Source organism: Trachemys scripta, chromosome 20 (genome assembly GCF_013100865.1).
Source record: "Trachemys scripta elegans isolate TJP31775 chromosome 20, CAS_Tse_1.0, whole genome shotgun sequence".
NCBI lineage: Eukaryota > Metazoa > Chordata > Testudines > Emydidae > Trachemys > Trachemys scripta.
In genome coordinates, this window is record NC_048317.1 from 12,718,074 (window position 1) to 12,733,924 (window position 15,851).

Genomic DNA, 15,851 nt, shown 5'->3' on the forward strand with positions numbered 1-15,851 from the left:
ATGAAGAAACAGACATTCAGTTAAAAATCTTTTACCAATTGCGCAAAAGCTCCTCTCCAAAGGGAGCCCTGGAGTCTGGGGCTTGGAGACAGGATTCCGGAGAGTCCTCCTGAGGGGCCAGGTTAAACCCAGGCTCAGAGCAAAGATCCGGGGTGCCTCAGTGGTGTGGAGATGGGGAACACCCCACTCTGAAGCCTGCCTGACATGGATGGGACTGAGACTGGCACAATCTATAGTAATATGCTGACCCAGTCAGACAAAAGAACTTCACCAACCAGTTTAAATGCTCTTGCTGGGGCTGCCTGGGAACTGGTTTCTTCCAAATATTTCTCCCATGAGAAGCTTTTGGAATCCTTGTATTCTGGAAAAGATGAAGGACTATCTTAAGCGTTAAATTATAAAAAACCCCAATCAACTACAAAACCACCACCACCACCACCACCACAGGAGCACAACTATGTAATACGTGGCTATTCTGTGAACTGAGCTCTCACAAAAGATGGCAGATTGACATCCTTGCAGAATTAAGCCACCTCTTTATTCACACAGAAAATGTACAGTACAGGCAGTAGCAGTGCAAACTTCCAGCACACAGACCATGAGCCTCAACCCACATTTAAAGAAACGAGGGTAGTTCATTTCTTTATTGCTCCATCAATTCTTGGTCTCTTGAGTAAGTTGCCAAATAGAGCCAGTCATGGGTTTTTGTGATATGAACAGAGATCACCAAATTAATTTCCTACATTGCAGGCTTCTGAATAGCTGTCAGATGGTAGAGACTTTCCATCACTTCCTACTTATCCATAGGCTGGATGCAAATTAGGAGCCTGGAGGGGAAAGGCTCCATCTCTCCCATTAACTTCCTGAGATTATGGTAAACTAATTTCCTGTATTTCAACAGCAGTGGGATATGCTCTCCTTAGCAGCACACTGCAAACTACATTTTAAAAAACTGTTCACGTCTTTTTTTCTATCCCTGCTATTTATCACCATCTTAGTAGCCTGAAGTTGTGAGTCTTGGTGTTGTTCCCATTGGACAGCCGTGCACATCACAAAACTACACAACTGGCAAATTGGGGACTCCCAGAGAAGTCAAGAACTGAACAGAGATTAGCTTTCCATTGTGAAGGAAGCTCACACTCCCACCGATGCTGCTAAACCTAGTAAGCAAATAAAGAACTTCATGCTACAAGGCTGTCAATCCAGCACCAAGTGGACATGATTTTTTTTAAGAAAACAAAAACAAAACAAAAAAACCTGCTAAAGCCTGAAAACAACACGATTTTCCTGCAGATTTTATCCTTTCCATTTGCTAATATCTCAATTTCAATTCAGACGAAACATACAGGACTCCAATCTTTCCTCCTCTTTTTCCAGGAATTCCATACCCCCATCTTCGTTGGCATGAGACTGATCCTCTTTTTTCCAACTTGCCTTCAAGGAAATACTGCATCTACCTCCAAAGGCCTCCCCCCAAAAAATTCAATTCAATTCCAAATGACCAAGCCCTATCTCAGTGGCTTGAAAGAGCTATCGAAATCAAATATAGTTGCACTTCAGTGTGCATTAATAATAACCCTGTTCGGGCAATAAAAGAAGGGTATTGAATAGAACTCGTAACTTGCAAATTTATAATTATGCAGGAGATAGAGCTTGCAGGTCTTCTGACTGAAGAAGAAACACAATCCTTCTTTTAACATACCAGGTGGTGTTGTCAGTGGGGTGCCAGTTTCTTGGCAGTAACCAACAGGACGAATATACGGGCTGCTAGCATCGCACCTGGATCAAAAGGAAAGAATTGGCTCCAGTCAACTTTAATGTGAGAAGAAACACAGCAGATCAAATCCCATCTGATGTTTCTTTGCTGGGGCAGCAGATGCTTTTAGCGTGTGTGATCATGATGTACAGCACAAGTGCTTCCTGGTTGGAATTCACAAAAGCTACATTTTTAAGAACTGACATTCAAGTTGCCCCAGCAAGACAGGTGAATACTAAAGAGCCAAAGTATGTGTTTGTGTAGCTAACGCATATTTTCTAAGCGCTGTTCTTTGAAAACCGAGCCCACTGAATTAGTCTGGGCACGGATTTTCAAAACTAACACACAAAACAAGCAAACAAAAAAATGTCAAAACGCATACCATAAAAAGCCTATGCAAGAAATAAAAGCTATGGTGGGGGAGGGGGATGATTTGAAGACTTGAGCTTAGAACTGTGTACTTATTTCATTCATTGAACCTGAAGCCAAGTGGAACTTGCCTGGCTTCGGATTTTGTTACAAATCCAAAACTTGGTCCAAGTACTTGAACTCCTGAGAGAACATGGCCCAAGTTTTGAGAAAGCCCCTTCCTTCCCATGTGTTCTGGGGAAGGGACTGATGATTTCATGCCAAACCAGGCAAACCAATGCAGCTTTAGTCAAATTTTGCTTTGAAGGTTTTTTTGTTTGTATTTAAGTTTGCCTTCCTGGAGTAAGAAACAACTGGGGAAAGAGTGTAATAATAAAGAAACCACCACCACACACAGAGCTGATGGGCGCAAATCTAAATGCTTTGTATTGCTTTCACAGATCAACAGCTAAGGTTTTTTAGAAATTAAACTAAAGACTGGACACACTTCTATAGTGTAGACTGGGATACATGAAATGGAGAGGAAAGGTGTTTCCTTTACAGATATTCAATATGATCTCTTGGTTAGCTGGGACCAGGACTCAGGAGACCCTCACATGGAATGCGGCATGAACATCAGAACATCAGAACATAAAAATGCCCAGACTGGGTCAGATCAAAGATCCAGTATCCTGTCTTCCAACAGTGGCCAATGCCAGGTGGAATGAACAGAACAGGGAATCATCAAGTGAGCCATTCCTTGTTGCCCATTCCCAACTTCTGGCAAACAGAGGCTAGGGACACCTTCCCTGCCCATCCTGGCCAATAGCCATTGATGGACCTTTCCTCCATGAATTTATCTAGTTCTTTTTTGAACCCTGTTATAGTCTTGGCCTTCACAACATCCTCTGACAAGGAATTCCACAGGTTAACTGTGCATTGTGTGGAAAAAATACTTCCCTTTGTTTTAAACCTGCTGCCTATTAATTTCATTTGGTGACCCCTGGTTCTTGTGTTATAAGAAGGAGTAAATGTCACTTCCTTATTTACTTTCTCCACACCAGTCATGATTTTATAGACCTCAATCATATCCCCCCTTACTCGTCTCTTTTCCAAGCCAAAAAGTCCCAGTCTTTTTAATCTCTCCCCATACGGAAGCCGTTCAATACCCCTAATAATTTTTGTTGCCCTTTTCTGAATCTTTTCCAATTCCAATATCTTTTTTTTAAGATGGGGTGACCACATCTGCAAGCAGTATTCAAGATGTGGCTGTACCATGGATTTATATAGAGGCAATATGATGTTTTCTGTCTTAAATTATTAAAATTAAGTATTCACCATCTTAAAAAAAAAAGCACCCTGAGATTCTCAGATGAAAAGTGCAATAGAAGAACAGGACATAATTTTCAAAAAATGAGTAAGTTCCTGTTCTAAATCCATTGAATTGAAGGGAAAGACTTCCATTGACTTCAATATATTCACAGAAGGCAGTGAGACACGGGTCTCCACCCAAGAGAGGTGACAGCTGGAAGCCAGAAACCTTTAAGAGGATGGCCCTTGAAGGACCATGAAGAGAAAAATACAGGTGCAGTTACCTCAAAACTGTGACAAGGCCACTTATTTAGAAGCCTGAAAATGGATTCAGGAGCCCCAATGCACTCACACTTAACAATCTTAGCAGCTAAGTATTAGAGATCATCTACTTTATGGCAAAATGTTACAAGGGGAAAAATACCACAGTATTTGCGGATACAGTTTGAAAATAGTTTTCTTTACCAATAGTCATAACTCTCGTCCCAGTTGTCAAAATGAATTAGCAGCCGGTTATCCAACATATCAGCGATGGTTGCCACGCACATCAAAGATGGATTCTTTTTGTCCACTGCCTCTAGTTTCATTCCCACCCGAAAACCAGATGGTGTGACAGGCTAAGGAATAGCATAGAGGGAAAAGGTCTGTCAAGCTCTATGCCAGGTCATTTAAATTACTGTTCCAAACCTATTTGGTTCAGGTTATTTAAACAAAATACTGTAGTAGTAGAAAACAATATCATACTGTAACTACTTGCTTGCCAGAACATCTGTCAGGAGGGTCAAAGCCCAGATTTCCATGTGTTCTGGCAACAATGCCTATGATTTCTAACAATAGCTTGGTGCAATCTGAATAATGCTTATGTTCAATTACACCAGAGCCAGGCAGTTAGAGACAGCGGTACAGAGGGCCCTTCTGATGAGGAGTACTGACTGAGGATGGATACTAGCACTGCAAGCCCTACCATATTAATGGAGGAGGAGAAGTCAGATGTAGCTTGCGAGAGTCTCCAGGGTATACAGGTGGGTCAGTCCAAAAAGCAGAGACAGAATTACATGCTAAGGCCCCGATCCCTCTACGGCAAATCCTCCATCCTTTTGCAATATCAGGGTAAGAATACTTTGATTAGGCTGAATGGGAAATGGTGCTGAGCAAAGAAACCAGGAGACCACTTGACTAACTCAGGAGGGGGAAAAAAACAATGGTGGTGAAGACAGAAAAACAACAGAGATCTAGATAAGCTTGAAAGCTCGTCTCTTTCACCAACAGAAGTTGGTCCAATAAAAGATATTACCTCACCCATCTGGTCTTTCTAATATCCTGGGATCAACACAGCTATAAGGACACTACAAACAGATATATGTACAGGGCTGAACACCTTTGTGTATGGTGCTGGATAAACAGGACTTATGAGATTCTTAGAGTCCAGGAAAGTATCACAAACATCTAGAAGCTGAGGCCGCAAGCAAAACCAGAGTGTTACAATGTATTTAACTAATGCTAATGTAAATCAGCAGAAAAGAGATCAAGGCGGAGGAGGGCAAATATACAGTCTCTGACTGGGAAGTCAGTGAACGTTGGGGGGGCTTGGGGAGGAGAAGTAAGAAAATTACTCTGGTTTCTCATCCTACAAATAAACTGCTGTGGGAAACTGCTCCCATATGACTCCACCAAGTTCTTTAGTGTTACAGCTTCTGTCCTGAGCATATAAAAAGGACACGTTTATATTCTGGCCAACGTTTTAGGCAGTGCTTACTTAATACCAGTCGTATTTTAAAAGACATTATACCCAATGCCACCACTTACTGTGCTGAGGGTCTTGAAAAGGTTTTTCGGGGCTGCTTGAGCTTTGCCGTTCTTCAAATACAAAACCCAATTAAATTCCCCTTCCTTGTAACCTAGAAAAAGAGATCAGAGATTGTTTTACATTGTTCCTGCTATATTCAGATTGGTTTTTCAAAAATGGAAATAACCTAGAGAAGGATTTGAACTTTGCATGATACCTGCCCTTGTACAAGCTTCAAGGGTTAGGCATTTCAGTTAACACATTACTCCCTCTTTTACTGCACTGTCTAATCATTAATCTGAAACTGCAAATGTTTCTAGGAAATGGAACGCAAGAAAGAAAGCGTAAGTTGTGAACAAAGATATTCATTGATTTTCATGCTCACTTAATAAAGAGTTACTAATTACTTTGACTAACAATGCCAAATACTGGGAATATCAGTAAGAAATTGGTTTGCTCTTCTGGCAATTATCTTCACACTTCAAATCATTCAAAGTGGGTTTGACATGAAACAAAACATGGACACTAAGGGCAGCCAGTTCACAGCAAAATGTGTTGCTTCTTGTACAGGTTTATTTCTCCACGTACCTTTCGGAGAGAGCAGCTTGTGACCTGTCTTTTCACACCAGCCAACAGGGTGGATATCTGGAGAGTCAGCATTAACCCAGAAGTCATAGTACTCAGAATAACCATCAAAATGTAACCGCATCCTGTATCCCTGCACCTACAAGCACAAGAGATTGTATTATCTTAAATGGACATTGACAAGCGACATAAAAATACTATTTTTAAAAGCCAATAACTCTCTTCCCTTTGGGTTTGTAAAACTGAAAGGACCTTTAAAAAACGAATTTCCTTTAGAAAATTCAGTTTTAACTTTTTCCATTTACGCTGTTTGCTTATTTTTCCCATCACACTCAGGGCTGGTCTACGCTACCATTTAAATCAATCTAACGTACGTCACTCAGAGGTGTGAAGAAGCCTTGCCCCCGTGAAGCGACTTAAGTTTCACACTGTCCACACCGGCACTGTGTCAGTGCGAGACACTCTCCCACCGACATAGCTTCCACTTCTTGTCAAGGTGGAGTAATTATGCCGACGGCAGAGCGCTCTCCCGTCGGCATAGTGTGTCTTCACCAGACATACTACAATGGCACAGCTGCTGCGCCGATGTAGTGCTGTAGCGTAGACTTGCCCGCAGTTTGGAAAATGTAAAATAAGACTTGTCAGTTTCGTTTTCTTGTTCTCATACTGTAGCCCTACATTGCAATGTTTTGGGTTGCACATACTGCAGGGAACTGCAGAGGGTCCAACCCAACCCAACCCAGTTTTTCAATGATTTAAAAAGACACTATGAAAACAATTCTATTCGTATAGGTTTTACGAAGCCTTAAGGCCTGGTTTTGAAATCCTTGCCCATTTCAATCCACTGGGATTGACTGGGGAACTGTGGTGGGGGAAGCCCTCTTGGACCACAGTCTGGGGCTACATCTCTTCTCTGGCTCTCACAGAGTTCTCCCCCTGCTTGTGGTATACAAGAGTTCCTTCAAACAAATAAAGGAAAAGGGGCCTTTCCCTCTCCCTGCCTGGGGACCAGGAGAATTAAAGTTAAAAAAAAAAAAAAAAAAAAAGTATTCAATCTCTTAGGCAGTTTCTCCATCACCTTTTTGTGGGTCTGCTTATCTGCTGGCTTTAGCATTCTTGATCAGGGCTAGGGGCCATCTTTAGGCCCTCAGTGGTTTGAGCATTGGCCTGCTAAACCCAGGGTTGTGAGTTCAATCCTTGAGGAAGGCCATTTAGGGATCTGGGACAAAAATCTGTCAGGGGATTGGTCCTGCTTTGAGCAGGGGGTTGGACTAGATGAGGTCCCTTCCAACCCTGATATTCTATGATTCAGTAACCCTACTCAGCATCTGGTCTATACAGTTTCAGGAGCGGCAGGGTCCCCAACTATCTTCCTCTTCACTGATCTATTCCTGTAGTCAGTTGTCTCTGAGGCATAGCCTAATTGCCACCCCTTGCTGTGGCAGGATTTCCCCTTTTCAGCTTCCTCCCCGCCAGGCAGAGCAAACCTTGTAGGTGTGTCTGCGTTGGCTTATTTTACCCATTGTTTTTGTGTCCATTGTAAATGGTTCCCTGGTTGTTCCCCCTAATTTGAGCTAGTATAGACATTCTGTTTCCAGCCTGCTGATCCATTTACCTCCCTGATCCTGTTTCCCACAAAATGAGGCCTCACCCATGTTCAATTACTCTTGTCAAACCAGGTCTACAGACCAGTTAGTGCTGGCTGAGTCCAGAGAAGCTCATTCGCTTCCCCTCTATTAAGGTGAGGGTGTGCCCCTTACAGGTACGCACTTGAGTTAGAATTATTTACATAACAGCTGAAGGATATGATCCCAAATTTAGATCCTCAGCTACATTCCTTTAGCTTTCAGCTCAAACTTCTCCCAACCCTTACATTACTTGACTTATTTTTTTTTTTTTTTAAAACAATCTAAAAGATTATTTCTTTAACAAGTCCTCCTTAGACTTCTGATGTTGTTTTCTAATGAAAAAGAAAACAAATCCAGGAAAAACAATTACCTCAGCAATGGTGAGGACACAAAATAAAGATGGGTGTCCAGGATCCAGTCCCTCTAACTTCATTCCAACTTTAAATCCATTCCTAGTTTGTGGGAAGGATTGATACTGTGGGGAAATTAACGTTGGAAGGGAAAAAACTGTATTTAACTTTTAGAGAGACAACCTATTTCAGAATAGTCACCAGAAACACTAAAGACTTCTGGTTTTCTAGTTTAGCAAAAACTATCATCACTAGAAATCACTTCAGTGTTAACCTTGCATAATTTTGAATTGTTTCCCATGACTGGATGCAGGTGCCCTCAGTTGTTTCCTGTTCTGGATCCCTTTTAAAATGAGAAGTGATGTCCAATGGTCAAGCACAGTTATATGGATCAAAAATAGCATCATCATGTGTCCCTAATATATCTGCAGATGACATTCTGAACACTCACTGTCAAAGTATCAGATTTTTTTAAGAACGAACTTGGAAGTCTGTTTTAACTAACTACAGGTACCAGCAAATCTTTTAAAATGTTCCAAGGCAAGTTTAATTTGTACATAAAGGACCCCTTTTATAGGGTCCAATCAGGAAGACCTGCCACAGGCAAAACCATTGGGGACTTTTGGCTGTTTCAGGATTGGGTCCGTACTACAGTCATTATCCTAACAGAGCCAGGACTGGCTCCAGGTTTTCTGCTGCCCCAAGCAGCGGGGGGGAAAAAAAAAAAAAAGCCGATCGGCGGCAGCTCAATCGCGCTGCTCCATTCTTCGGGGGCAGTTCGGCGGCGGGTCCTTCACTCCCTCTCTTCCTCTTCAGTGGCACTTCAGCATCAGCTCAAAGAGGAAGAGAGGTACTGAGGGACCCGCCGCTGAATTCCCACCGCAGGCCCGGACGTGCCTGCCGCCCCAATAGCAGACGGAGTGCCACCCCTTTGTATTGGCTGCCCCAAGCACCTGCTTCCTTAGCTGATCCCTGGAGCCGGCCCTGAACAGAGCACATTCATTCTTTAGGGCTTGTCTATACATGGAATTATTCAGGACTAGCTGCTCTGGAATAACTCCACGTGTGGATGTTCCTATTCTGGAATAAGAGTGCCTTGTTCTGGTTTATCTTAATCCACTTTGAAAAAAAAGTGTCCACACATGCAGTTATTCGGGAATAGTTTTTGCACTCTCAGGGCAGGTCTTCACTACAGGGGGGGAGGGTCGATTTAAGATATGCAAATTCAGCTATGCAAATAGCGTAGCTGAATTGGACGTATCGGAGCTGACTTACCACGCTGTGAGGACGGCAGCAAAATCGACCTCCGCGGCTCCCCGTCGACGGCGCTTACTCCCACCTCCGCTGGTGGAGTAAGTGCGTCGATTCGGGGATCGATTGTCGCGTCCCGACGAGACGCGATAATTTGATCCCCGAGAGATCGATTTCTACCCGCCGATTCAGGCGGGTAGTGTAGACCTAGCCTAACTTCACATCCAACCTCAATCCGAATTAACTTTCAATTATAGATAAGCCTAAAGAATAAGTTCTCTATAACTGGAACTGCAAACAGCTTACTGCAATACAGTGAAACCTTAAAATATTTTCCTTTCACTTTATGGTGGTCTCAGTCCTACAAGTTGCTGAGTACCCTCTACTGCCAACAAAGTCGGTGGGATTTGTGGGAGCTCAGCACCCTATGAGGTCGGGGCCTATAGATAAAGTTTCACCATATCCAAGTTCGCTGTACTCTGATTTAGACACATCAACTGGATGCTACTTCTACTCTCACTTGTAATGATTGCCTCTTAATAAGATAATCTATAACAGTCCAAGATTCAAGGATCCTATTAATTTTAACAGTGTTTTAATTAGTAAGGCTAAAATCAGCATCACACAACCACCAGTCATTAGCAGGATACTAAACTGCCCCTCTGCAATGCGATTGAGTGATCTGCTCATAGCTGATTTACTCATAACTAGTTGAAGCAGACTAGAACATTATTTGTGGCCAAGATTAAGTGCAAGGACTATAAAGGGTGTGTAAATGTCACCTGATCCCACTGTTGCCTTAAAAGAAAAATAAGAGATTTAAAACAAATCAAATATTAGCCAATCATATCAGAAATCTAGAGAATTAACTCTTCCTCCGCTGAATTAACTTCAGTCATAATATTTTGCCCCTTTATACTACTTTTCAGAGAATCAAAAATTGTTTTACAAGCATTAACTAATTGAGCCGCACACCCCTTCCATGAGGGAAGGTACATTATTATATTTGTTTTTAGTATGGGAAACAATTTTCCTATCCCACAAAATTTTTTGAGATTTCAAAAATTTTCCCTGTCCTGAATTCGGACAAAAAGTCAAAATTCTCAAAAATTTTCACAAACCAAAAATCCAAAAGTATTTTTTGTTCAGGTCAAGCAAAACATTTCGTTCTGATTTTGACTGCTTTTTATTTATTTATTTATTTACTCACTCAAATTGAATTAACTAACTTTTAAAATATGTCTGTCTGAACCAAAAATCTGCAATTTTGTACTTGTTAAGTGTCAAAATGGAATGCTTCAACAACTTCAAAACTTTTTATCCCTCCAAATTTTTTTGAACGGTAAATTTGTTGAAATCAACTCTTTCCCACAAAAAGTTTGTTATGATTAACTGGCATTTTTCAATTTAAAAATGTTGAGTCAAAAAACTGCTGACCAGCTTTATTCATTTTACAGGTAGGGAAACTGAGGCAGGGAGGTTGCATGACTTGTTCAATCTGCAGCTGTGGGGTTCTATTCTTGACTCGCTGCGTGTCCTTGGGAAAGCCACTTAACACCTCTCTGTATCTCAGTTTTCCCATTTGTAAAGTGAAAGTGGGGATAACAATGCTTGCTCCCTTTTGCAAAGGTCTGTGAGATCTACAAATGAAGAGTGCTTTAAGTGCAAAATATTATTATTGCAATGCAGCAAAAGTCAGCATTACAGCTGGAAATAGAACACAGGAGTCCTGACAAGTCCCCTCCCTCTAACCACCAGAACACACAGCCTCCGTAGAAGATGCATAGCGGGTTTTTTTTTTTTATACCACTTATGGTGCTGGAAGTCAACATTTTTATGCTACTTGCTTATAGCAACCCAAGCACTACTAGCAACTAGTGGTGTCAGGGAAGTCTCCAATTCTGGCACCAAGGGGTTAATAATTCGGTGATGCTGCATGAGAATTATCAAAGCAGAAAAAGCATCCAAGGGGCTGCCAACCTCTTTGAACAGTTTTAGGGGAGCAGCTGGCATCTGTTCCTCTTCCAAGTAAGAAACCCAGTTCCACACCGTCTTCTTTCCAGGAACAACTGAATAATCAAAAACAGAAAGAGATAACAACATTTATCTCATGGAGGACAGAATGCTGAATGGAGAGCAGCCATCTCCTCCCTTTCCTTCCCACTCACTAAACGGCCACTACCACCATCTGGAGCAGATCCAGATGCCAGCCCAGCCCTCCTTGAATGCTTAAAGAGCCGGTAACAAGAGCCTTGGAGGAGCTCAAAGCTCGGTCGGGGGCCAAACACATCTGGTGACTGCTATCCCCATTATAGAATCACAGGGTTGGAAGGGACCTCAGGAGGTCATCTAGTCCAACCCCCTGCTCAAAGCAGGACTAATCCCCAGACAGATTTTTATCCCAGTTCCCTAAATGGCCCCCTCAGAGATTGAACTCAAAACCATGAGTTTAGCAGGCCAATGCTCAAACCATTGAGCTATCCCCCCCCCCCCCCCCACTTTTAATTGCTGGCAAGCTACACTAAGAAGCTACCTATCTTGAGGAAAATACAACCCGAGGCAATAGTTTGACTGTATCTATTTTTCATTAGAAAAAATTATGTTAAATTATATGCCAATTAGTTGTGGCACACAGGCGGTTGGCAAGTTGCCACTGGAGTGTTGGTGCTGCAAAGCTGGGACAACCTTAGAACGGGAACTTCAAAAGGAGGAAAGGAATTTCTCCATCCAATATCTTGGAGCATGAATAAGGGTGGGGCTCAAACTAACGTTAGCACAGGAAAGGTATACAACAGCAGCTGAAAACAAACTCAAAATGAACCAAATGAAAAACCAAACAAACTTCTGTTTAGCAAATATATTAGTACATGGATAGTGAATACGATCCCAAAGCAGGTGTCTGGATTCAGGCTAGTAGAACCACACTAACAAAGAAGAAAAAGTTACATTTTAAATGGATATTAAAAATTACCCCAAATTATCTCCCTTCAAGTGTGTAATAAATCTCAAACCCATTACCTTCAAAGTCTGTAAACAATTCCCTCTTTATTTACATTACATCTTCTATTCAGAATTTGCTGCATACAGATGTGATCTAAAGTTCATTGAAATCAATGGGAAAAGACTCCTACTGACTTCAATGGGCTTTGAATCAGGCCCACTCTTTCTAGGTTCTTATATTGTGCCAAACACGGAGGCAAGACCCTGTCCTATTCCATCCGATACACTGCAGAAGGCTGATGTACGAGACATGGAATAGGTGCCTAATAAAGGTAACTATTACTCTGAACGTGGAATGAGCTCCATAGATTCATAGATTCTAGGACTGGAAGGGACCTCGAGAGGTCATCGAGTCCAGTCCCCTGCCTGCATGGCAGGACCAAATACTGTCTAGACCATCCCAGATAGACATTTATCTAACCTACTCTTAAATATCTCCAGAGATGGAGATTTCACAACCTCCCTAGGCAGTTTATTTTAGTGTTTAACCACCCTGACAGTTAGGAACTTTTTCCTAATGTCCAACCTAGACCTCCCTTGCTGCAGTTTAAACCCATTGCTTCTTGTTCTATCCTTAGGGTACATCTACACTACAGGGGGGAGTCGATTTAAGATACACAAATTCAGCTACGTGAATAGCGTAGCTGAATTCGACGTATCGCAGCCAACTTACCCCGCTGTGAGGACGGCGGCAAAATCGACTTCTGCGGCTTTCTGTCGACGGCGCTTACTCCCACCTCCACTGGTGGAGTAAGAGCGTCGATTCGGGGATCGATTGTCGCGTCCCAACGGGACGCGATAAATCGATCCCCGAGAGGTCAATTTCTACCCGCCAATTCAGGCGGGTAGTGTAGACCTAGCCTTAGAGGCTAAGGTGAACAAGTTTTCTCCCTCCTCCTTATGACACCCTCCACTGACCTTGTTTTTTCTGTTCACTATGATCCATTTTGTAACAGCTGGTAAAGTTTGCAAACAATAAGAAAAGGAACCATAAGCTCAGCTCACCTTGTTTTAGAGGTTTAGTATTTCTGCGGCTTTTCATATTATTTGATTTATTCTTCTCCTAGACACAGACATGATTTAAAAAAAAAAAAAAAAGTTTAGCCATATTGTTAAGTATCAGAGGGTTAGCTGTGTTAGTCTGAATCTGTAAAAAGCAACAGAGGGTCCTGTGGCACCTTTGAGACTAACGGAAGTACTGGGAGCATAAGCTTTCGTGGGTAAGAACCTCACTTCTTCAGATGCAAGTAATGGAAATCTCCAGAGGCAGGTATATATCAGTGTGGAGATAACGAGGTTAGTTCAATCAGGGAGGGTGAGGTGCTCTGCTAGCAGTTGAGGTGTGAACACCAAGGGAGGAGAAACTGTTTCTGTAGTTAGATAGCCATTCACAGTCTTTGTTTAATCCTGATCTGATGGTGTCAAATTTGCAAATGAACTGGAGCTCAGCAGTTTCTCTTTGGAGTCTGGTCCTGAAGTTTTTTTGCTGTAAGATGGCTACCTTTACATCTGCTATTGTGTGGCCAGGGAGGTTGAAGTGTTCTCCTACAGGTTTTTGTATATTGCCATTCCTGATATCTGACTTGTGTCCATTTATCCTCTTGCGTAGTGACTGTCCAGTTTGGCCAATGTACATAGCAGAGGGGCATTGCTGGCATATGATGGCATATATAACATTGGTGGACGTGCAGGTGAATGAGCCGGTGATGTTGTAGCTGATCTGGTTAGGTCCAGTGATGGTGTTGCTGGTGTAGATATGTGGGCAGAGTTGGCATCGAGGTTTGTTGCATGGGTTGGTTCCTGAGTTAGAGTTGTTATGGTGGGGTGCGTGGTTGCTGGTGAGAATATGCTTAAGGTTGGCAGGTTGTCTGTGGGCGAGGACTGGCCTGCCTCCCAAGGTCTGTGAAAGTGAGGGATCATTGTCCAGGATGGGTTGTAGATCACTGATGATGCGTTGGAGAGGTTTAAGCTGAGGACTGTAGGTGATGGCCAGTGGAGTTCTGTTGGTTTCTCTTCTGGGCCTGTCTTGTAGCAGGAGTCTTCTGGGTACACGTCTGGCTCTGTTGATTTGTTTCTTTATTTCCTTGTGTGGGTATCGTAGTTTGGAGAATGCTTGGTGAAGATCTTGTAGGTGTTGGTCTCTGTCTGAGGGGTTGGAGCAGATGCGATTGTACCTCAGTGCTTGACTGTAGACGATGGATCGTGTGGTGTGACCGGGGTGGAAGCTGGAGGCATGAAGGTAGGCGTAGCGGTCGGTGGGTTTGCGGTATAGGGTGGTGTTAATGTGGCCATCGCTTATTTGTACGGTGGTGTCCAGGAAGTGGACCTCCCGTGTAGATTGGTCCAGGCTGAGGTTGATGGTGGGGTGGAAGCTGTTGAAAGCATGGTGGAATTCTTCCAGGGTCTCCTTCCCATGGGTCCAGATGATGAAGATGTCATCAATATAGCGTAGGTAGAGAAGGGGCATGAGTGGACGGGAGCTGAGGAAGCGTTGTTCCAGGTCAGCCATAAAAATGTTGGCATATTGTGGGGCCATGCGGGTGCCCATAGCGGTGCCACTGGTCTGGAGGTATATATTGTCACCAAATTTGAAATAATTGTGCGTGAAGATAAAGTCACAGAGCTCAGCAATAAGTTGTGCTGTGTCATCATCAGGGATACTGTTCCTGACAGCTTGTATTCCATCTGTATGTGGGATGTTTGTGTAGAGAGCCTCTACATCCATGGTGGCTAGGATGGTGTTTTCTGGGAGGTCACCAATGCATTGTAGTTTTCTCAGGAAATCTGTGGTGTCACGGAGATAGCTGGGAGTGCTGGTGGCGTAGGGTCTGAGTAGGGAGTCCACATATCCAGACAGTCCTTCAGTGAGAGTGCCAATGCCCGAGATGATGGGGCGTCCAGGATTTCCAGGTTTGTGGATCTTAGGTAGTAGATAGAATAACCCCGGTCGGGGCTCTAAGGGTATGTTGATTTGTTCCTGTGTTAGTGTAGGGAGTGTCCTGAGTAGATGGTGCAGTTTCTTAGTGTATTCCTCAGTGGGATCTGAGGAAAGCGGCCTGTAGAATTTGGTATTGGAGAGTTGTCTGGCAGCCTCCTTCTGGTAGTCAGACCTGTTCATGATGACAACAGCACCTCCTTTATCAGCCTCTTTGATGATAATGTCAGGGTGGTTTCTGAGGCTGTGGATGGCATTGCGTTCTGCACGACTTAGGTTATGAGGCAAGCGATGTTGTTTTTCCACAATTTCTGCCTGTGCAAGTCGGCGGAAGCAAACAATGAGCTCCAATTCATTTGCAAATTTGACACCATCAGATCAGGATTAAACAAAGACTGTGAATGGCTATCCAAATACCCCAAGAAACTGTATTTTGTCTTTAAACGTCACAGATTATGTCCGATAACGTGTAAACTACGAAGAAGAAATTTTTCACTACTAACATCACGTTAGTTCACCCAGGGTTGTCACTTCTTGAAGCAAAACAAGAAAGGCAAAAATTGAAAATCAGAGCCAAAATATGTCCCACGTCCTTTAAATGTTTTTTTTTAAATGGGGGCAGGGGAAGAGAAAGGGAGAGATGGAAGAAGGAAAGTAGTTCTGATGTTTTGCATACAATCCCTCAGATAACAGCTGAACTATGGGATAAGTTAAACTGTACGCAACATTAAAAACTTCAGCCTGTGTCACCAGTAACTGCTCCAGCTGAGCTCAGTGTTACAAAACAAGCAAAACACATGAATACAAATAAAAATACTCTGACATGGCGGCCTGCATATCAAGTAGCAGAGTATGGACCTTTCAAACAGAGGAGTTCTAGTTTTATGAACCCTAATCATGT

At 42.9% G+C, this 15,851-nt stretch overlaps 1 protein-coding gene across 5 annotated transcripts in view; it reads right to left on the reverse strand.

The window, feature by feature from the left end:
• Window positions 1-15,851, reverse strand: part of LOC117868192 (lethal(3)malignant brain tumor-like protein 4) — a 77,769-nt gene that overhangs the window by 39,774 nt on the left and 22,144 nt on the right. For all 5 annotated transcript variants that reach the window (XM_034753927.1, XM_034753924.1, XM_034753928.1 and 2 more), the window contains 8 exons: window positions 13,021-13,078; window positions 10,996-11,084; window positions 7,785-7,889; window positions 5,790-5,925; window positions 5,222-5,313; window positions 3,881-4,032; window positions 1,703-1,779; window positions 276-361 (listed from right to left, as the gene is read on the reverse strand). In XM_034753927.1, the coding sequence (XP_034609818.1) occupies window positions 276-361; window positions 1,703-1,779; window positions 3,881-4,032; window positions 5,222-5,313; window positions 5,790-5,925; window positions 7,785-7,889; window positions 10,996-11,084; window positions 13,021-13,078 (795 nt within the window). The remainder of the gene's footprint in view (window positions 1-275; window positions 362-1,702; window positions 1,780-3,880; window positions 4,033-5,221; window positions 5,314-5,789; window positions 5,926-7,784; window positions 7,890-10,995; window positions 11,085-13,020; window positions 13,079-15,851) is intronic.